Source organism: Echinops telfairi, unplaced genomic scaffold (assembly GCF_000313985.2).
Source record: "Echinops telfairi isolate 266 unplaced genomic scaffold, ASM31398v2 ScPeMD7_2;HRSCAF=8, whole genome shotgun sequence".
In the NCBI taxonomy this organism is placed as follows: Eukaryota; Metazoa; Chordata; class Mammalia; order Afrosoricida; family Tenrecidae; genus Echinops; species Echinops telfairi.
Genome location: NW_022103898.1, coordinates 11759972 through 11781824, shown reverse-complemented (window position 1 = coordinate 11781824; position 21853 = coordinate 11759972). Strand labels below are relative to the sequence as shown.

Below are 21853 nucleotides of genomic sequence, written 5' to 3'. Positions count from 1 at the left end.
GTTACGACTGATCCTGCACGCCCCTTCTATGTCAGCACCAGGGAGCGCTCTCCATCACTGCCATCAAGTCCCTACTGCTTCATAGAGGCCCCGTGGGCGAGTCTAACTGCTCCCGTGGGCTTCTGAGGCTGTACATCTCACCACCTTCAAAGCGGCTGGTGGGTTTGAACGGCTGACCTTGTGGTTAGCAGCCCGACACGGAACTCACTGTCCACCAAGGCTCCTTATGGTTTCACAGTAGCCCATCACATAATACACCCCCCCCACACCCCCTCGGTTGTCAGTTTTCTTCTGATAGACCGTCATTTGCAATTGGTTGTATCATGCGCTCCATTTATCAGAGGTCCAAGTGACTTCACCTTCCCGGGGGACACACAGCGCCTGAGTTGTAGCGTGGGAACGCCATGCCTCTCGCTGCCCTCTTCCTTCGGCCTTGTGTACGTTCCAGGCCTTCGTTCTCCCATGGTCCCACGAGCCCCGGCAATTAGGCTATCCTTTTACTCACGCACACAGCACAAACTGTCACCCGGCGCCAGGCTCTGGGGTTAGGTCCAGAGGAGATGGAGGGGAGTGGTCCTCACTCCCTGTGGGGACTTCCAGGCTGAGCAGCCAGCCGGTGGCATCATCTTACAAGCCACTGCCGTTCCTCGGTGGTAGTCCCTGTTCTCACCAATAAGGAAACCAACACAACGTGCCAACAAATCCACAAATCCTCGTTGCAATGCAAAGAGCAGAAAAGCAGCCCAGGAACTCACACACTGACCAGCCTGGCCCCCTGCCCGGTTCCCATCACTGAGAGAGCCGCTAAAGCCATCAGCCCCCCTCCCCATCCCCTTCCTCCCAGGCCACCACCTGCCTGGCTGAGACCAGCCATTGCCTCCCCCCAGCAGTGCTGGCCTCTGCCCAAATTCACCCTCTCCAAGCCACCAGCCTTGCTCGGACTTGCTGACAAAGGGGACCACCTAATGACTTCCTCCCAGCGCTTCCTGTCTCCAGCCCAGCCCTCCCCTCACTCTGCTCCCTTCATTTCCTAATCTGCTAGGCTTCCCAGCATGGCTCTGAGCGCTAGTGTCACAAGCTGCATGGCCCAGAGGCTAGCACGCGAGCTCAGCTCAGCCCTGGGTGACCTTGAACAAACTCCTTTTGCCTTTGATTCCTGCCCTATAAAACAGGATAATGGCCAAGCACACCCGCAACACTCACACACCTCCTATGGGTGGTGTCAGGATGAAGTGAGAACAGGGCTCAGTACCTAGGAAGTGCTCATACATATTCATTGTTTATGTCAGACTACAAAACCCTCAGGGGAGGAGCCTGTGTAAGATCTCCAGTCTATTAGCTCCCATGTGCTCCTCTCACTGGTGAATCACCTTCAGCTCCCTGAGAGCTCTGCGGACTCTCTTTCTCTCTCCCTCTTCTGACGTCTTTCTCTCCTTTCCCACCTCCCCTCTCCCTCCAAAGCCGGCCCCAACTTTTCTTCCTCTTCACATTGGATTCCCACAGCTGGACACACACCGGGCCTAATACGAATGAGTGGGAAAAACATCACATTTGGGTTCTGATGGGCGAGTAGGAGTTTTCTAGGGAAAGAAGAGGCACTCAAAGCAGGGCTGCAACAGGGCCTCTTCCATCATGGGACTACAGACACCTGTGGCCTGGAAGACAGATAGCGGGGGAGGCTCAAGAAGGCGGCCGGTCAGTCTGCATCTTTTTGTGCTGTGCGGACAAAGGGCAGGCTTCTGTGGTGGTGTGAGCACTTATGATGACGGTTGGTGAGACAGGAACGTCCACTGAGAGATAAGAAATGAGGCTGGACGGGTGGATCCTTGGGAAGCTGCTACTATTACTTTTTAATCCCTCAGTTTATTATCACTTTTAAGTTGAGATATACTTTGCCTACAGTGGTCATCAGTATTGGATGTAAAGAGTTCTGACTATTGTGTTGTTGTTAGGCACTGTCAAGTCGGCTCTGACCCACAGCGACCCCCGTGCACAGCAGAACAAAACACTGCTTGGTCCTGTGCCGGCCTCACAATTGTTCTTACTTAGGTTTGAGCCCATCGGTGCAGCCACGGGGTCCATCTATCTTGTGGAGGGGCTTCTTCTTTTCCGCTGCCTCAATACTTCACCAAGCAGGATGTCCTTCTCCAGGGACTGGTCTCACCGGACAAGGTGTCCAAAGTACTTGAGTAGAGGTCTAGCCTTCCTTGCCCCTAAGGAGCATTCTGGCTGTACTTCTTCCAAGACAGAGTTGTGTTAGTTTGTTTTGTTTTTTAAGCCATTCCGTGGAGGTCATTTATTGTGGTTCCGGTAAGAACATCAGGGTAATGAAAACAATATGAGTGCATGTTTTAGAGCTATAGCCATAACAAAGGACACTTGAAAAGGGGGCTGGGGGAGCTCTTGCCCTCAGCTTCTCATGTCAATGGTCATTTCTAGTTGGACACACATTGTAGCAGGGTAATGTTATCTCCTGTTAGCATGACCAGCCCCAGTTACCTTCTTGACTTTGAGAATGAATCTCTTCCGCATCACCTAACACAAGGTTCATCTATTCATCAAAGCCTCCTGATACAGCCCTTGATCCGAATATTCACTTGCTCGTAGAGCCACACCTGAATCCAGGATCTCTTTTGCAAGTGTCTGAAGAGGAGGTTGATGGGCTGCCCCGTCACCTTCTGCACTTTCTGGCCCTGGCCAGGGTCCGCCATCGTGGAGGCTCACAGAGACTTGTTTGGTCTTTTGGCAGTCCGTGGTACTTTCAATCTTCTTGGACCACACCAATTGCATACATCTATATAAAAGCAAAGGGAGCTCTGGTGGCATGGTGGTTACACATTGAGCTGAGAACCTCAAGGTCAGCAGTTTGAAACCACCATCTGCTTCTGGGGAAAAAGATGGGGCTTTCTAGACGGGTAAAGAGTTACAGTCTCAGAAACCCACAGGGTCGGCATTGACTCGATGGCAGTGAATTTGTTTGTTTGTGGCTTGGTATAAAAGCAAAAATCAAATCAAGCGATTCATGGGGACCGTATGAAAGAGCGGAACACTGCCCCATAGGGTTTCCCAGACGGTTCATCTTTATGGAAACAGACTGTCTTGTCTTTCTCCTAGAAGCAGCTGGTGAGCTCAAACCGCTGACTCTTGGTCAGCAGCCTAGAGCTTTAACCATTGTACGCCGGGGCTCCTTCCATGAGCACAACCGCCACCGAAAACGAGGCCTGGGGCACTCTCATCCCAGAAAGATCCCTCCGGGTTCTTTCCAATCAATTCTCCCGGTATCCCGGGACAGAAGGCTTTTCAGTACATAATGTTTGTGTTCCGAAAGGATGAGTGGTTACCAGGCAGAGAAGGATTACAGATCTATCGGCTTGAAGGGTGTGATACTGTCCAGAATAAAAGAGGGGACCTGGATTGCACAGAGGTCGCCTAGCAACCAGACAACTTGGTAACTTGCTCTCTCCGGGTCTCTTAAGAGAAGGCTCCGCCCCGCCCACCCCACATCCACACCACGCCCACCACCACGCCCCGTCCTGCGCACGCAGCCCGTGAGCGGCCCCGCCCCGCGCAGAAGGGCGGGCAGAAACTCCTTATTGGTCCTTTCTCCGGAAGCGACAGGATTCAGATTCTTGCCCGAAACCGGGCGGCCGCCTGCGGCTGCGTGCGGGGGACTGGTGCGTGGCCCGGGTGCGTGGGAGACGAGGCGGGGTGCACGTGTCGGGGGCGCACCCCGAGCGCGGGTGGGACCCCCGCGTGGAAACCCCCGGCTCGGCCTTTTCTTCGCGTTGCAATAGCGGAGAGCAGTCCGCTTGGGGGGCGGAGGGAGGCTTCCCAGACCCTGCCGTAGCCCCACTGCCGGCCGGGGTTGTGGGGAGTCCCAGCGACCCGGACCGCACGGGAGGGGTTCGGGGACTCCCTCGGGCCCTAAGCCCCGGCGCATGACCGACCCTCGCGTTCCCAGAGCCCCCGGCGCCGGCCGGGATGTTCGTGCTGGTGGAGATGGTGGACACGGTGCGAATCCCGCCGTGGCAGTTTGAGAGGAAGCTCAACGACTCCATCGCCGAGGAGCTGAACAAGAAGTTGGCCAATAAGGTAGTGTGCCCACGGGGTCGCGGTGTGGGCACGGAGCGGGGTGGGGTGGGGGAAGGCCCCGGCTCGGTCTTGCTAAACCTGGCCTTGGACACGGAGCCTAACATCCGAGGACCTCGGTGATGCTAATGTCAGAGTTTAAAAATCCCAACTGTCGTGGACTCAGGACAGACCACCAGGGGGCTTCAAAAAAAGGCCACGGGGGCGGGGGGTTCTTTTTCTTTCCATTCCATTTCTCTACAAACTTTTTGAAGCCCCTAGAGGATTTCCAAGGTGTTACCAGCCCACTGCTACATCTTTGCTCCGGGGAGCAACCGGTAACCACCAAGCCATCCCACCTCCTTCCAAGAGAGTTAGAGGGGACCAGAAGGGAAAGGGGCTTTGAAAAAGGGCATTGTAACTGACGATGGCTGGATGACTAGCTTCCATATCTCATAACAACAGACAAGCCACTTAGCCTCTCTGGGCCTCAGGTTCCACTTTTAAGCTGGGGGGTGGTCATTGCTGCTCTACCCCATTGCTTTTGTGGGGAGGCTCTGGTCTAGTAACAGAGAGCTGATGGTCAGGGGGTTAACCCATTCATTTCTGCAAGAAATACCCAGTATCTTATGCATGCCCAGCCTGGACTGCCTTAGTGCCAGCTCCACCTAACTAGCAGGTCAGCCTCCACGGAGGCTTGGTGGTGGCTTGTCCCTCTTTCTCACCGAGGGCAGGGATCTGCTCTGCCCTAGCCTCCGCTGTACCCAGCCACACTGTAGCCACACCTTGCTGCACCCAGCCATGATGCTTACCAAGTCTCATCATGCAGCTGGCCACACCAGGTACCTAGCATGGCGTAGGCGTTGCATGTTGTCTGTGGACTCAATGGAGCCGGGCAGGTTCTACACTGTCTGCAGTCTAGTGGGAGAAGCAGGCCCCACAGTTGAGTGTGTGACCACGATGGGGTGAGTGGGGGTATGAAGGCACGTCACCTGGAATGAAGGGAGCACAGGGCCTAGCTGCCGAGGTGGTGGTGGTGGAGGGGACTGGGCGGAGAGAAGAGTACAGCAGGCAGAGGAAGCAGCGGCATGTGCAAAGGCCCTGTGGCAGGAGGGAGTGTGGCCCAGAGGAGGCCCAGGTGGTGTAGGCAGAGGGGAGATGGGCAGAGCCTGGCTTGTACTTTGGAGCTGTGAGAGGTGAGGGGATGAAGAGGAGGCAGGAGGAGGAGATCCCTGCTAGGAGCTGGCAGGTATGAGGGTCCTCAGGTGGGAGGGGGAACTCAGGGAGGCCTTAGTGGGTGTAAAGTAGGAGGGGACGGGCATCTGGGAGGGCAGGGAACGGCGAACAAGTCCCCGGAGCGGAGCGCATACAGCCCCTTTAGGGCATGGGTGCCTCAACGTTTGGTGATGGATGCGAGTGGAGTGGAGAGGCAGCACTAAAAGGGGTGGCTGTGACCTCATGTCTCCAAGGCTCTAAGCTTTTCGAGGATGCTGGCCCAGCCCTTCTGGCTCTCTGGTGGCATTGGTGGCACATCTGCAGACACCAAACAGAGCGTAGTGGGCAGGGAAGGGGTGAAGGGAACCTCGTCCTCACCCTGTTCCCAGTCTGTCTCGGGCCGTAGACCTGTGTCCCACGGCCAGCCGTGTGTGTGTGTGTGTGTGTGTGTGTGTGTGTGTGTGTGTGTGTGTGTGTGTGTGTGTGTGTGTGAGACTCGGTGGGCAGCTCAGAGATTGGCTGCAGCTTAGCTCCCTGGGCTGTGAGGCTCTAGCCTGGACTTGGGGTCATTGAAACATGGAAGTTTTACTTCACAGCCTGGAGTTGGTGGCACTTGACTGCTTACTAGAAGGTTGGTGGTTCAAACCCACCAGCCACTCCAAGGTAGAAAGATGGGCCTGCCTGCTCCTGGAAGATTAACACCCTACTCCTCCCTGTAGCATGGCTAGGAGGAGCTGGAATTGACTGGGCGGCAGCGGAGCCAGCCTAGCATCTTCTTATTTTGCTGTTGGGGAAGCGGAGACTCAGAGAGGGGAAGTGAACTTGTGGAGGTCACACAGTCTTTCCAGAACCCCACATCCTTCTGACAGTTCTCCCCGGGGTTACCTCAGTGGCAGCCTCAACACATTTCTCTCTGTAACACAGGAGAACTCCACCTGCCCTCTCTCAGGAGAGACTGACTTTCTGGGGAGTGGGACATTGTGGGTGCACACCTGTACATTCACATACTCACACAAGCCATGTGCTGGGCCAAGGTGGGCCTGTGTGCAGAACATGTGTGCCTGCACGCCTGCAGGTTGTGTACAACGTGGGACTCTGCATCTGTCTGTTTGACATCACCAAGCTGGAGGATGCGTATGTGTTCCCGGGAGACGGTGCGTCACACACCAAAGGTGGGTGCCCTCTCTACCTGGGATGTGGGTTTCTTGGGGCTTGGGTTTCTACAGCAAGTAGTCAGGCCCCAGAGGTGGGCTAAGGGCGGCAGGGGTGCTGTGCTAGAGGGTGGAGGACTCAGGGTCTAGTCCTGACTCTCCCAGGCACTAACTGAGTCCTCTCTGGGACACAGCTTCCTCACTTGTGAGACCTGTGCTGTTGTCAGGACCTCACCTCGCTCTGGGATCAGGGTGCTGGGTCCTCGCGCTCTTTGGTCCCATCTGTAGCTGAGCCCCTCTGGGCATGGCCCTGATACTCACTGCATGCTGGGGACACAGGCTGCCTGCCAGGCTGGTGCTGGCTGGCAACGTGGTGCGACCATTGCTGGGTTACCAGTGGGGAGGGGCAGTGGGCTTTGCAGTTCTTTTTTGGGGGGGGATGGGGGGGAGATGTCTTCCTTTTATTTTTTTTGACCCTCTACCAAGCATGGTGCTCTTCCATAGGGACTGGTCCTGATCACATGTCCAAAGCACATGTGATGAAATCTCACCATCTTCACCTCTAAGGAACATTCTGGCTGTACTTCTTCCAAGACAGATGTGTTCCTTCTTCTGGCAGTCTCTGGTGTGTTCAATATTCACATGCCATCATGCAATTAATCAAAATTCCTATTTCAAAGGCATTGATTCTTCTTCGGTCTTCAGTCTTCCTCATTCACTGTATAATGATGGTTCCTACCTCATAAAGTGGGTGCAAGGCACACATGAGAAAACCCCCTGCCGCTCTAGGCCCACGCCTGGCACACTGTGACTTGCTGTGCTGAGCCCAATGGGAGACTTCGCTGGTGCCAGTCCCAAGTCACAGGCTGCTGGATTTGCCTGCCTCTGAGAAGTGCCTCTTAGCCTGTTCTGCACCCCACACCCCAGGCTGGGCTAGGGCCCTGGGTACACCCCATAGCCTGTTGTCTTGTGCCTTGGGCACAAGATCAGGAACTGCCTTGCCTTTAAGCCCAGTGTCTGGCACAGACCTAATAGAGGCTCAGTACGGATTCTTTGGACCAGTCACTGGGGTCACGTGGGGATGGGGTTTTTCCATCCCATGGGCAAGTGGCCTCGACTGCCGTTGCCTGCTACCTAGGAGGACGGGATGAGATGCTGAGGTTCTGGACCGTCTTCAGGCTGGCTCCTGCTGGTCTTCTTACTGGGTGCGAGGGGATGCCAGTGGGAACGGGGTGCTGGCCACTGGGTTCTGGCCAGCAGGGTCCCCTGCTCAGAAGTCATAATCCACTGTGAGAATGAGGCCGGGCAGCCTCTCTGGCCACACAGCTCCCCAAGTGGTCCATTCAGCCCGTCTCATCTTTCTCTACCTCCCCAATGGACCATGGGCAGCGCCTTGTTAGAGCCTGTTGGGGTTCAGCCTCTGGGGGACAGGAGCCCAGGGGCAGCTTCCTGCAGACTGGGGGTTCAGCAGCAGTTTCCTAGGCTGCCCCATCCAGTGCCAGCTCTGCCCCCACCTCATTTCAGGGCTTTTCCAGCTTCCCTTTCCAGGTCAGCACTCTGCTTGGGGCTGATCCTGATGGACGGGGGCAGGGGCCTCGTTTCCAAGGCTGGCCTTGTCCCCAGTTGCTTCTGCCCTTGCTGGAATGTAAAGGAGACCCTGGGGAAGCTGCCCAGGGCCCAGAATCGGGGGCCAGGTGTGACCTGCCTGGGAGACTTGGGGCCCAGCCTTTGTCCTAGAGCTGTCGACCCCACATGCAGGACAAGGGTCCCAGCAACTCAGCTCTGGGCTGGCAGGGGGTTCTGCATGTGGGTGCTGGGCAGTCAGCAGGAGGGGAGGGCCAAGGTCTCGGTGCCTGCCCGTCGCTGACACGGCCTCCTCATCCCCAGTCCATTTCCGCTACGTGGTGTTCCACCCCTTCCTGGACGAGATCCTGATCGGGACGATTAAAGGCTGCAGCCCCGAGGGCGTGCACGGTAAGGCGGCCCTGAACTCTCAGCCCAGACCCCGAGGGGGCCTGGTGGGCAGTGTGGGCTTCCTTCTCAGGGCTGGGGTCAGATCCTCTGGCTCGCGGAGCAGCTCACTCCATGATTTTGGGGGTGAAGACCTGGGCCAGCTGTGCGGTGTCACTGAGGTCAGGACGTAACTCTGGTCCGTGAAGCTGACGGCAGTGACTCGGGGTTCTTGGAGCCCACTGGTCCCTGGCACGAGGGGCGGCCACCTCAGGGGTTGGTGACCAGACCTGAGTGGCATGGGCAGACGGAGGGTGTGTGTGTGAATGCCCCCCTAGAGCCCTGCCTCGGGCGTCACTGCCCCCTCTCTTCCAGTCTCCCTTGGGTTCTTCGAGGACATCCTCATCCCCCCTGAGTCGCTGCAGCAGCCGGCCAAGTTGTATCCTCCCAGGCTGAAGGGGCTCAGGGTGCTTAGGGTGGCCCGTGGCCCTGGAATGTAAAGGCGCTAGCCGCTGCCAGCATTCGGCTTCTGGAAGTGCTGACCTACCTGCCTCCCACATTGCCCGGTGTCCACGCTTGTCTGCTCAGCCGCTGGGCCATGGTGCCCGTGGGACCCTCAGCCTCTTCCTGCCCTGCCTTTCCCTGGAGCTCTGCCGGACTTGCCCATCCACTGCCAGGCCTGGGCTAGTTCCTGGGCTCCCCTTGTCCCTGCCAGCCCTCACCTTGCTGCTCTGGGGTTCCTGTGGGTTGTGCCTCACTGGGAGGGACCCCCATCCCATCAGAACTGTAATCACCCTGGAGGCGGCCATGGTAACTGAAGCTGCTGGGCAGCTGACTGGACCCTGTAGCAGGACAGCCACCAGAGGGCAGTGCCTCCCCATAATGTGGGTTTCCGGAGGGGGGACCAGAGATGGCCAGTCTCTTTACCTGTACACTCCCTTCCCGTAGGTCTGGTGGGTTGGGTGGATAAGGCCTAAGGGTATGGAGCGTCAGCCCAGAGAACACTAAGGAAGAACTCGGCTAGTGAGAGGTCTGCGAGCCGCCCTGTGGGACGTTATCAACAACCTTGGAGGGTCATGTTACAGTCCCTCCTTTGCAGATGGGGGTACTGAGGCATAGGGCCTTCCTGGTCTTTGTTCCCAAGGCTGGTGGGTGGTGGCCCCAGTGGTGGGCAAGGCCACCTCTGCTCCGAGGTGCTGAAAGCATGTGTTCTTTTGCATGGTGCCTAGTAGGGGCTGTGAGCTCTGCCTGCATCCGTGGTGCCCTGGGGGGGAGGGGTGGTGGAGGCTGGGGCCTGCTTTTCCTATACCTTCCTAGGCAAAGGGGTGTAGGCCTGGGAAAAGTTTCTCCCGGGGAAGGGGCAGTGCAGCCTCAGTGGGGACCCAGGACACCCAGTGTCTTGTGTTGCCTTGACCCTGGGCTTTGCCAGTGACGAAGCGGAGCAGGTGTGGGTGTGGGAGTACGAGACAGAGGAAGGCGCCCACGACCTGTATATGGACACTGGAGAGGAGATCCGCTTCCGGGTGGTGGACGAGAGTTTTGTGGACACGTCCCCCACGGGGCCCAGCTCTGCGGAGGTTGCCTCTTCCAGTGAGGAGCTGCCCAAGAAGGAGGCGCCGTACACGCTTGTGGTGAGGCGCCTGGGGTTTGCCGGACCCCGCGGGGTGGTGGGTGGTGTGTGTGTACCTACGTACTGGGAAGCCCATTCTGAGTCCCTACCCCAGCAACCCAGGCCCAGGCTTGGTGGTGTGATTTAGTTAGGGGCCTGTTTGTCCTGTGAGCCTCCATTCCCACAGGCCGGCTCTTGATCCGAGCTACAGCCATGCCCAGTCTCGTCCTGTGGGTAGGGCAGTCTTCCTGAGCTGAGTGGTGAGGGCCCTGGCCGGTGGATGTGAAGGGGGAGGAAGGGCTGATGTGGAATGGGAAGCTTGCAGGAGTGTGGGACGGGGCTGCTGGGGGCCCCTTACCTTCTCCTGAGGGTGGGTTCCAGAGACCTGGATAATTGGGCCATCAGGGTCCCTAGGTGGTTCTGGGGAGGCCATTGTTCCTGGCAGACACCTGGACGGCCAGGGCATCCCCACAGCCTCGTCCTGCCTGGTCTTCCCGACAGCACTAGACTGTTAACTAGTGGGACTGGTTGGGCCTGGCCTGCTGCATACAAAGGGGTGAGATGGGTACCTGATCCGGACTGAGGTCTCAGGAGCCGGGATCAGACCTTTCTCCCATCAGCGGCCCTTCCTGCGGTCCTTGGCAGGAGTTTAGGGCAGGCTGAGTAGGCTGTGTGCGCGTTGGTCACCATCCCAGGCCCACGGCCCCTCCCTCACTGGCTCTGTTCTCCCTGTGGATGATGTCTGTCTGTCCTCTACCCACCAGGGGTCCATCAGCGAGCCAGGACTGGGCCTTCTCTCCTGGTGGACCAGCAACTAGCTGGGGGCTCAACCACGGACCCTGCCTTGGAAGTGCTGCAGCAGGAAGTCACACAGAGTGGAGGCACAGGACAGAGCTAGCCCCGCTCCTCAGCTCTGTCCCTCCAGAAGCTGCCTCCAGAACGCCCCAACCTGGGACTTTGTGACAGGAGACATTAAAGAGTCACCACACCAGTGTGGAAGGACACCCTTGTCTGTCAATGGCCAGTGTCAGGATGAGTTGCAGCACCTGCCCCCAAGGAGGCCCTGGGCACCTCAGGTGGGGTTTGGGCTGGCCTGTGAAGTCTGGCCAGGGCAGCCTCTCTGGGTGGCTCATGTCTGTGTATAGGTCTGCCTGTTGGGGGCGAGCTCCTCCCACAGCCAAACCAGCCCCGTAAGACTGGAGGCCGAGGTGGACTGACTTGGGGAAGGGGCAGTGACCACACTTGTCCCTCCCACTACACCCTTGATCCAGCAGGAAGCCTGCGGCCAGCTGTCACCTCAGCAACGTCAGGAATGAAGCGTTTGTTTAGCAAGTGGCCGGGCTCAGCCCTCCGCTCCTTCACTTTCTTCTCCCAGGCCCAGGGAGCCCACTGGCTGTCTTCTGGCCACAGCTCTGTGCCCCTTCCCCCCTGGTAACTGTGTGTGTGGCATTGGCGGCACCCAGGAGAGAGCAGCTATGGCACAGTCCTGTTCTCCGTGGATCCCACCCAGGACTGCTAAGTAGGGACAGAACACAGGCCACTGTGCCACGGGCAGACACATTCCGGGCAGACACATTCCTTGCCCCTGGCCATTCAGAGGCCTAAGTGGGAGGGGGCTGTGACCCTGGTGCCGGGGAAGGCAGGAGCTGGGCTGTAGCACTGGGAGGAGGGAGGCTTCCACTGGGTCCAGCAACCTTGGATGGGGAAGGGCATTGCGGGAGGCCTCACTCACCAGGCTCCATTCCCCCGTCACCCCCACACTGCAGCATCCCCTGCAGCTGGGGCTGAGCAGCTCCCCACCAGACCCCATGCTGACACAGACCAACACAATCGCAGCCACTGAATTGTGACTCTTATTTTCTTTAAGAACAAATGGTTCTCTAAACCCCTTTAGCCTCCAGTGAAATGGTTGGGCACAGGAACACTTTCCTCAGGCAGGTCATCAGAATAAATAGCGAGCACAGACCCGCTCCAGAACGGCTGGAACTGGAACCGGGAGGGCAGGCCGTCTAAGAACCCCACGGTCACTGGGTGACTGAGGGTGGGGGGGTGGGCGGAGTGTCGGCCACGTGGTCTGGCTGGCTGGGCTCCAGTCCTGATGAAAGGTGGACTGCACTTGCATGGGATGACAAGCAGGCGTGCAGCGGCCTCAGTGCTGCAGCTCCTTCATCCTGTTGAGCGCTACCGGCCCGGAACCACTCGATCTGGGACTCATTGAATGTGTGGTTCAGGAGGATGGTCTCCTGGGTCCCGTTGGGGTGTTTGATGATGCAGTTCAGGGGCTGCAAGGCAGGGAGGTGGGTTTGGAGGGTCAGAGGCACCCAAGAGCCAAGAGGGCCCAGCTGAACCCAGCTCCCAAATGCCAGGCCCAGCCAGTGAGCAGCCCTGCCCTCCATGAGTAGGTGGCCCACAGAAGGGTCAGAGAGGAAAGGAAGAAGGTGGCTGCCTCCTCAGGAGGACCCCAGGAGTGGGGATATGATCTGCCCTGCCCGCCCTCCAGCACCCTCCTTCCCTGACCTTCCCGGGAGCAAAGTCCTTCAGGCCCTGGATGGTCAGCTTGTCTACAGGGTGGATCTTGTTGTAGTCAGAGGGGTCAGCGAAGGTGAGGGGCAGCAGGCCCTGTTTCTTCAGGTTGGTTTCTGGAAGCCAGAGAGCACTTGTGGTCAGGGGCTGAGCACCTTGCCCCAAGCCTGCCCATGCCCCGTGGTGCGGGATGAGTGACTGGCCCGTGAGGCAGGTATTTGCTGTGGGGGTGGGGGTGGGGGTGCTCACCGTGAATCCTGGCGAAGCTCTTGGTGATGATGGCCCGGCCCCCGAGGTGGCGGGGCTCCAGCGCTGCGTGCTCCCGGCTTGAGCCCTCACCGTAGTTCTCATCTCCCACGACCACCCACTTGATGCCATGTTTCTGCCAGTGAGCAGGGGGCACTGTGAGGCCCCAGGTCAAGGGGCAGGGACTTTGCTTACCTACTGGCCAAGGGGAGGTGACCAGGGTGGCCCATCAGACATGGTCCTGGGTAGCCACCCACAGAGCCCAAGGAAGAAGCAGGCTGAGTGGGTGATGTTGGGACAAAGAGGCCCAGTGTGCACCATGCAGACAGGCAGGCATCAGAGCCAAGTGTGGGCCTGGCACCAGGACAGCAGTAACTGGTAGCCTCTGCTCTGCAGTCCCTTCTGTCCAGGCAGCCACAAGGGCTCCGTCAACCTTACTGGGTCAGGTCTTGGGTTCAACCCTGGTTCTGTTTTTCACCAAGAATTCAACAGACTGGGACTTTTGGGACTGGTGGCTTTGTGTAGTCCCAGCCCATCCGTCCTCAGTGCCTCCCTCAGGGTGAGTGGCCCCTTTTCCTCTCTCATGTGGGGCTGTGGGCAAATACCTCCTGAAACTGCCCACTGGTGGTCTTGCAGGGGGAGCAGGGGCCAGGTTGTCTGCAAGGGGTAGAGCGAGGTCCCCTCCCAGGGCTGTTTCCCTGGTACCTGCCCTCCACGCCCCAACACCACCTCTGACCCACCTTGTAGTAGCGGGCCGTGTCCGGGACGGGGCCAAACTCCTGGGTGACAGCATTGCGGACGGAGTTGGCCTTGCCGTTTTCAATGTTGATGGCGCCAATGAGCAGGTTATTGGAGATGTTGTCCAGGTGCCCACGGAACTTGAGCCAAGGACCGGCGGCTGAGATGTGGTCAGTGGTACATTTCCCTTTGACCTTGGGAGAGGGGAGCAAGAGGACAGAGATCAGGGCTTGGCTCAGTTTACATTCAAGTGGGCCAAAGGCCTCTGGCCACCACAAGGCCCAAACAGGCCACACCCACCTGGCTGGCTCTTGGCTCCTGGCATCTGCAGTGCCTGGTCACACCGTCCCCTCCCATCTGAGCTGTGCTCAGTTGCTCACCCCAAGTGGCTCACTAGCTGCTGCCAGGTGACTGAGGGTCCCTATCTGTGCCAACAGGGCCCAGGGGCTGTGGCCTTGGGCCGACCTTGATGAGGATCTGCAGGTCCTCCAGGTCCTTGCCGTCCCACTTGTCGAAAGGCTCCAGGAGCTGCAGGCGCTGGCTGGTGGGGCTCACGTCCACCCGCTGTCCACTGCTGTCCTTGGGGGGGTGCTGGTAGGTGTCCTGACCAGGGTCAAACTCCTGCCTCAGGGGACAGAGGAGTGTTGGGTACTAGGCCTCACCCTCAGCCTCCATGTGGGTGGCCTCTCTTAGGAAGCAGCTTACCCCCACCCTGAGCATCAGGCCTTTCCCTCCCAAGGGAGCAGAGCTGCTTCAGCCTCACTCATTGGTGCCACCCACCCCGGCCTAGAGGCTGGGCCCTCAAGACCGTGGGAGCAGGTCCTTGGCCTCCCAGCCACCGCTGGCAGCACCTACTTACCGTGCGGGGGAGCTCGTCTGCATCCGGGGCCTCCAGCTTGAACTTCTTCCCGTCTTTGCCTGTCAGGAAGTCAGTCTCTGGGTTGAACTTGAGGGTGCCAGCGATGGCCATGGCTGTGACAATCTGAAATGAAGTGGCCAGTGTGCAGTCAGCCCCACACACCACTCCTGTCTGCACCCAGCACAGTCCAGAGTCCCCTCATGGATGGGCTTCAGGAATGGCAGCTCTAAATCCCTGGCTCTTGGACCCCTAGGGGATCTGGGCCCTTCCACTGGACTCCCTGAGGAGCAGGCCATGGGTGCAAAGATGGGGGAGGCGACATGGGACTGAGTGCATGGGGACAAACCCCCCTGGATGGGCGGTGCTGTGAAGGGACAGGGCTATTCAGCACACACTTAGGAATCCACATGGAGAGAGTGGCCTTCGCCCCACTGGCACACTCGGTCACAAGGCCCAGCTCTGAATGGGCCCTAGGATCTCCCACCTGGGACCACCCAAACCCTCCTAACTAACCAGCTGGTGAGCGCAGCCAAGTTGTCACACATCCCAGTCTGGTTCCCATGTAGCTGAGGCCCTGGTGCCTGAGCTCTGATACCACATGCTCTGGGGGATGGTGTGGGGCAGCCCTCGCTCCGGGTGCCCAGGCACCTCGGCTCCCGTGGCTAGGAAGTTCTTGCCTGTCGCCTGCCATCCCAACCTGCCTGGCTGGGTGGAGCCTCACCTCTGGGGACGTGACAAAGGCGTGGGTCTCGGGGTTGGCATCATTGCGGCCAGTGAAGTTCCGGTTGTAGGAGGTGACAATAGTGTTTTTCTCTCCCTTCTTGATGTCTTTCCTGCCAAGTCAAGGGACAGGGTAAGGGACATCTGCCTGTCACCTGTCCCCTCCTCAGGTCAGGCAGGCAGGTTCCTGAGAGCAGAGGGAGGTGGAGGGCTGGAAGAAACAGCCCCTCCCTGGAACTCAGTGTGCAGAGACCCCCCAGGGGCCACAAAAACAAGTTTCAGGCTACGCCATGGCTGAGCCCACCTAGCTAAGGCTTCCTGGCCCAGGTGATGCCCCACCACTCCACTCCCTCACCCCCAACCCAATCAACCTCCATTCAGCAGCCTGTTCAAGTCCCAGGCTGTCCAGGTTAAAGCACATGGCACCCCGAGTTCAGCCTTCAGGTTGTGCCCAGGACACCCTTCAGACGGGGTCTTGTCTGCAGTGGGAGCCTGAGCTGCAGCCTCTCCTTCCCACTCAGTAACACCTCCCGCGACATCCAGGCTCCACACTAAGCAGCACTCTCACCTGTCCCACTGACCAATGCAGGGTCCACAGGCGTTGGCCAGGACAATGCCACCCACATCTCTCAGGGTCTGTGCCTGTGAGGAAAGGAGCAGGGGGTGGGGGTTCAGGAGCCTGAGAGAAAGATGCAATAGAGTCCAGGGTAGAGTCGGGTAGCCACTGGCCCTGCCCCAAAGTTGATGAACCAGGTAGGGGGAGGGGGGTGGGGGACAGGGACATAGAGCACTCACATAGCCATCCCGCTCGATGGTGGCCCGGATCTGCTCAGAGCCTGGCGTGATGGTGAACTGGGACTTGCACTTGAGCCCGTGGGCCAGCGCCTGCTTGGCCACAGCTGCTGAGCGCCCCATGTCCTCGTAGCTGGAGTTGGTGCAGCTGCCGATAAGACCTGGGCATTGTGGGCGGCAGGTCAGAGGGAGGCCTCCACCTGACCTCACATGACCCAGAGACCTGGTTATAGGAACGCCACCTGCTGTGGTCGGTGGGCCAGAGTGGTTTCTAACAGAAGAGTAGGCAGCCACCAAAATCACCCGTGGACAGCCGTTTGTGGGAAGAGCGTGGTCAAACGCAGGGGTCCTCAAACTACAGCCTGTGGGCCATGTGCGGCCTGCCAAGGACATTTACCAGCCTGCCGGGTGTTTTTGTCCCCCGCCCCCTTTTACTTCAACGTAAGATATGTGCAGTGTGCATAGGAATGTATTCATAGTTTTTTTTAAATCTATAGTCCGGTCCTCCAATGGGTCTGGGGGACAGTGAACTGACCCCGTTTAAAAAGTTTGAGGCCGCTGATCACACGTGACGCCAACAGCACCTCTACACCTTTGAGCATGCCTGGTTTTTACTGTCTCATGACTGGGCTGGGGGCTGTTATTTTTCCAAAGTGTATTACTCAGAAGTTCAATAAACCACAAACAGTATTACACAGTCCACGAATATCAAGACAGTCTCCGATCAATCCCAAGGTTTTTTTGCTGCTTCAATCAGGTCTTTAGTTAAAATAAGCTGTTCGGATGGCATCCTGAACGGGACAGACGGGACTTTATGCAGCAGGTTTCCTTTCTGCCGGCTTCTCTCAGCAGCTGGTGTCTGGCTGGGAGCAGCCTGCCTCCTCTTCAGACTCGGCCTCTAACGCTACCCCGAGCCTGGGATCCTGGCGCTCCAGAGAATGGTGTTCCTGCACGTGGTGTTTGCAGACGGACTGAGCTCCGGCAGCTTTCTCAGTGGGTTCTTCTTCAGGTCTCTGGGCTCAGGCTCTTGGCTTTTCAAGATCCTGCTGAGGCCTGTGTAGATCATCTTCTGCATGGGGGGTTGTAGTTACTCTGCGGGGAGGCAGCTTCCCTTTCCGCCAGGTGCCTTATAGCTCCCCCCCACCCGCGGAAAGCTCCTTCAGTCAGGAGCGAGGTTCAGAACGTTCGGTTTGCTGACACTGAGCAGAGTAACTGCCGGGATGTTCCCGGAGCCTGATGACACCTAGTCTTCCCTGTGGACAACGGGGAGGCGCCTGCGGGGGAAACGCCTTGGGTTCTCGTTTTGCCCTCGCCCACTCTTATTCTCTGAGAGGCACAGACCTTCTTGAAGCCAAACCGCCTCCCTGGTCTTCCTGCAGCCTTCTACTTTGCCTTTGCCCACCATGAACTTCCTCAATACGAAGACCTTCAGGTATGACTGGCATTGGTGAAGGTAGAGGCTGCCAGAGCGTGTTCACTCTCCGGGGGCAATGGCGCCAGGTTCTGGTTGGTGCAAACACATGAGCTCCAACGATACATGTTTCCAAAAGCACCTGGGCCAGAACGGTGTGTCTGCCACCCAAGCTCTGTCAGAACCCCAGGACTCCACACTGCCCAGTGACCTCGGGTTCCACATTCCTGCTCCTGGTTAGCAGCCCCACAGGTGTGCCACCACGGCTCTTAGGAGTCTAGATGAACCCACTCACTGCCACGGAGTAGATCCCAACCTGAACCGGGTTTGGCTGTTGGAGACTTTCTGAGTATTCATGTGGGCAGCCTCCGAGTTCTCGGGAACGAGCCACCTTGAGTTTAGCAACCCAATGCATCCCGACACCCACACCTTAAATTCTGCTTGCTAGTATGCTCTAAAGCAGTGGTTCTCAACCTGTGGGTCTTGACCCCTTTCACAGGGGTCAAATGACCCTTTCATGGGGGTCACCTGATTCATGACAGTAGCAAAATAACAGTGATGAAGTAGCAATGAAAATAATTTTATGGTTGGGGGAGTCACTACCACATGAACTATATGAAAGGGCCGTGGCTTTAGGAAGGTGGAGAACCACTGCTCTAAATGAACATGAAAAAGTCCTCACTACAGAGCCATACAGGAGACCCAGATGCAGGCTTCCTCTACACCAGAGGGACCCAGGTGGATGGAGAGATGGGGGAGGTGCTCACCCACTCGGATGTCCAGGGGCCACCCTTCCTTCTCGGCCACTTTGCCCACATCGGCCACAGGGTGGGCCAGGTCGGGTGTGAAGGGTCCATTGATGTGCGGCTTCAGCTGAGGACACAAGGACACAGCGTTGGGAAGGGAGTGTGGAGTGTAGGGACGTCCATCTCCCTGCCTGGCCCCTGCTGAAAGCCTCAGAGGCCAGGTCCTCACCGAAGCCCTTCCAAGCCTTCAGCTGACACTGCAGTCAGGCGCCGGCACCAGTGTACCCCCAGCTAGTAACCCGGGAACATCTCCACTCTGTTGCGAGGAAGCTTTTGCTTAGTGACGCTGAGGCAGCGGCCTAGAGGAATCCTGTCCCACCGGCCTTTGCACCCTTATAGCAAAGACTCTGGGAAGCCCGTGTGATTTGCAAGTACTTGCGAGAAACCAACAGAAAAGCTCACTGCCATTCATTGGGCTCTGACCGAGCTGAGGGTTTCCCGGCTTTGCACCTCCCCTCTCACCCACTTCCTCCCGGGCTCCCCTTGCCCCTTTGGTCCCACAGGGTTGCCTGTTGTAATGGCGCGTGTTCCCGGTGTTCCTGTTCACGCAATAGGCCCGTCTATACTGTCTGGCTGAAAGGTGATCCCTGTGACAGGTTCAGTTCCAAGTTTGAAGGGTGTCCCCAGGATGGGGAACTCACTGCCACATCGTGCCCCTTGGAGTGGCTGGTGGGTTTGAACCTCCAGCCTTTCTGTTCACAGGTGAATGTTGGCACCAGGGCTCCGTCAGCAGCTCCCCGTGAATACAGAAGCGGAAAGCACTCGACCACAGTGGGAGAAAGACTCGCTCCCACAAAGAGCGAGTCTCGGAAACTCCCGGGGCAGTCTGACCCTGTCCTACAGGGTCGCTATACGCCAGTATCAGTTCGTGGTCCCCGAGTCTGGTGCAGGGTAAGTACTCAGTACACAACAGCAGTGCCTTTGAGCTGCTCACGTATGACACAGGAAGTGCGCTTGCAGCACCAGCCCCCAGGGACCAGGGCTCAGGCCTTCTGCTCTGCAGCTTGCCTCCTCTCTGTCGTTCCACCACCACACCTGGCACCAACAAGAACCCTCCAGGGCCCTGCCCGGCACAGCTCATCTCCACCCCAGCTTGCTTCCGGCAGCAGTTTGCAGGGCTGGGGGCACCAGGGCCCAGCCCTGATCCTCCGAGGGCTGACAGCCAGCAGCCATGATAGAGCCCCAGGTGGGACCTGAACTCCCCCCACCCTCAGAAAGTCCTTCCACCTGATTCCCTTCCTCACCTCATTGAGGTTAATTTCTACCAGCTGGTCATAATGGCAGCCGGGGTCGGGCACCAGGTTTTCCTTGAATTCGTCGGCGATACTGGCAATGTCTGAAACCAACAGGGGCAGGGGCTGCAGTGCACAGAACAAGAAGTGGTCTTAGGCCATTCATTGTCTGTCACCTAGCACCTGCTGGATGCCAGGCTCTGGGCACTGACAGGGCACACGAAAAGAACAAAACTGCACAGGACACGGTCCTGGCCCCCAAGAAGAGACAGGGACCGTGGAGGCCAGAGGAGACGAAGCTGGGGAAGGTATTCTAGAGCTAAATTAGAATTAGAAAGGGCTGGGAAGGGCCCTCCAGACAGGAAGCCACATGCTTATAGGTACCCTGACAAGCTCTGCCTGGCTGGGCCTCTGCACCTGCCCCCATCCCACCCCCAAAGATAAGCTTCCTGCTCCCAACCTCAAAAGAGCAGAGCTAGAACCTTCCCAGGAGGGTGGGGAGGCTGGGAAATCGATTGTTGTCTTGGTCCCAGTTATGACTAGAATTCTAAACAGCAGCTGCTCTAGGTGATTTCAGATGCTTCCTGTAGGGGGCACCAGGGGCCAGGACAAGAAGACCGTCTATCCAGCTGTCTTCCCAGGTCTATCCTCCATTTTCAGTCCTAAAGCAGGGCATCTCCAACCACGAAACACACACAGAATGTTCCACACACTGAAGGGGCTGCTCAGAGCCTCAAACACCAGGATAGGGGAACAGGATCCGCTCAGGTAGCCAGCGGAGGGGGCACGGAATACGACTGTTTTGACCCCACAGCCCGCCCACCGGCCCTGCTGGCTCACCTGCCCGGCCCGTCTTGCTCAGGTACTTCTTCATCCTGTGGTTGTAAGGGAACACGGAGGTGGTGGCTCCGATTTCTGCACCCATGTTGCAGATTGTCGCCATGCCTTCAGAGACACAGAGGGGCTGGCTGAGCAGCTGGCCACCCCCACATGCTCCCACCCAGTTAGAGTGACAACTACCAGACAGTACAGGCCATCCTTCCTAAGAATCTCCTTTCAGATCACCCAGGGCCATGGCCGGGCCCAGCTCCTGCAGCCCAAGCTCTGAGTGGCCCCAGGGAGATAGGTGGCTGCTCTTTCTGACAGGGTGTTTGCTCAGCCTTCCGATCCAAGGTGGGGCCTGGACGGTCTCTTTCCAATCTGCCCTCTCCCCTGAATCTGTGCTAGATCTCCTGGCCCCCCTCCTCACCAGTGCAGGAGATGGAGTCGACACCGGGCCCGTGGTACTCGACGATGGCACCCGTGCCCCCCTTCACAGTGAGGATGCCCGCCACCTTCAGGATCACATCTTTGGGGGAGCTCCAGCCAGAGAGTGAGCCGGTCAGCTTCACACCAATCACCTGAGAAGGAGGAGGCCGCCATTATGGTCATGGCCAGCGGTGGACACAAGGCACCAATCTGCTGCCCACCTGAAGGCCCTCTCTCCCTCCCCAAACCCCCAGTCTGTTGTAGTCCCTAACCATTCTGGGTCTCAGGGGCCCTACAGAGCATGTCCTTCCAGCCTCACCTTGGGGCACTTCAGCTCCCATGGGATCCCGGCCATGACGTCCACTGCATCAGCACCCCCAACCCCAATGCAGATACCCCCAAGGCCCCCTCCATTGGGGGTGTGGGAGTCAGTGCCGATCAGAAGAACCCCAGGGTATGCGTAGTTTTCCAGAATGATCTGAAAACAAACAAACCCCAAGATCAAAAGGTGAGAAGTCTTCAACAGAGAATAGAGGCAGAGCCTCAAAGGCAGCTGTTCCTAGCCTGTGGATCGTGACCCCTCTGGGGGGTCAAACCACCCTAACACAGGGATCGCCCAATTCATCACAGTAGCAAAATGACAGGGATGAAGTAGCAACGAACATAATGTTATGGTTGGGTGGTCACCACAACATGAGGAACTGTATGAAAGGGCCGCGGGATGAGGAAGGTTGAGAACCACGCTCAGAGGGGTCTGGCAAAGCTGCCTGCCCCCGCAGACACAGGGTCCCTAGCCATTGCCCCCACAGTGTGGGGGCAGCTTCAGGAGGAATCTGGACATGGGGATACAGGACTCTGACGTCCTCTGCTGGGCAGACGGGCCTGCAGGCTTCCCGGGGCTTGGCTGCTGGCTGTGGCTCAGGGAGGACAAGGCAGCCCTTGGCTAGGACTGCTGGTGCTGATGAACCAGGACAGAGGACGTGTCTGTGACACACCAGGCACGCAGCGTGTGGTGGCCTGTGTAGGGTCTGGAGTGTGGCAGTCTGGCTTCTCACCTGGGGAGGGTTCTCATGAACTGGCACCTAAGGAGTGTGGGGCACCTACTGCTGGATGGAGCAACTTCGTCCAGGGTGCCCAGGTCAGACAAGCAACAAAGCCCACGCTCTTCCCACCGCACAGATTCGACCAGCTCTGGGAAGTGCCGAGGGCATGTGAGGGGGAGGCTCTCGCGACTTGCTCAAGGGGCACAGAAAGGTAGAAGACCTGGCTCTTCCCCAGGAGTATC

At 58.0% G+C, this 21853-nt stretch overlaps 2 protein-coding genes and 1 pseudogene across 4 annotated transcripts in view; 1 reads left to right on the top strand and 2 right to left on the bottom strand.

Moving 5' to 3' along the window:
- Positions 1-2435: 2435 nt before the first annotated feature.
- LOC115870203 lies at positions 2436-2711 on the bottom strand (annotated as a pseudogene).
- A 946-nt stretch (positions 2712-3657) lies between these two features.
- On the top strand, positions 3658-10995 carry POLR3H (RNA polymerase III subunit H). 3 transcript variants are annotated; one of them, XM_045291937.1, is made up of 7 exons: positions 3658-3674; positions 3962-4092; positions 6359-6455; positions 8322-8408; positions 8760-8823; positions 9814-10015; positions 10758-10995. In XM_045291937.1, the coding sequence occupies exons 2-7, from the start codon at positions 3982-3984 to the stop codon at positions 10809-10811; spliced, it is 615 nt and encodes a 204-aa protein (XP_045147872.1). In that variant the 5' UTR covers positions 3658-3674; positions 3962-3981; the 3' UTR covers positions 10812-10995. The 3 variants fall into 3 exon arrangements, with proteins under 3 accessions (XP_045147872.1, XP_004700338.1, XP_045147870.1); XM_004700281.3 differs by having other exon boundaries at positions 3670-3687; XM_045291935.1 differs by lacking the exon at positions 3658-3674 and adding an exon at positions 3704-3740.
- A 1046-nt stretch (positions 10996-12041) lies between these two features.
- ACO2 (aconitase 2) overlaps positions 12042-21853 on the bottom strand; it is a 50246-nt gene continuing 40434 nt past the window's right edge. Inside the window, 15 exon segments of the mRNA XM_004718099.2 lie at positions 12042-12176; positions 12178-12275; positions 12511-12632; positions 12766-12898; positions 13503-13694; positions 13966-14121; positions 14360-14482; positions 15081-15192; positions 15648-15721; positions 15875-16032; positions 18050-18155; positions 19333-19424; positions 20161-20265; positions 20570-20720; positions 20888-21046. Coding sequence (XP_004718156.1) covers positions 12143-12176; positions 12178-12275; positions 12511-12632; positions 12766-12898; positions 13503-13694; positions 13966-14121; positions 14360-14482; positions 15081-15192; positions 15648-15721; positions 15875-16032; positions 18050-18155; positions 19333-19424; positions 20161-20265; positions 20570-20720; positions 20888-21046 — 1815 coding nt within the window. The 3' untranslated portion in view covers positions 12042-12142.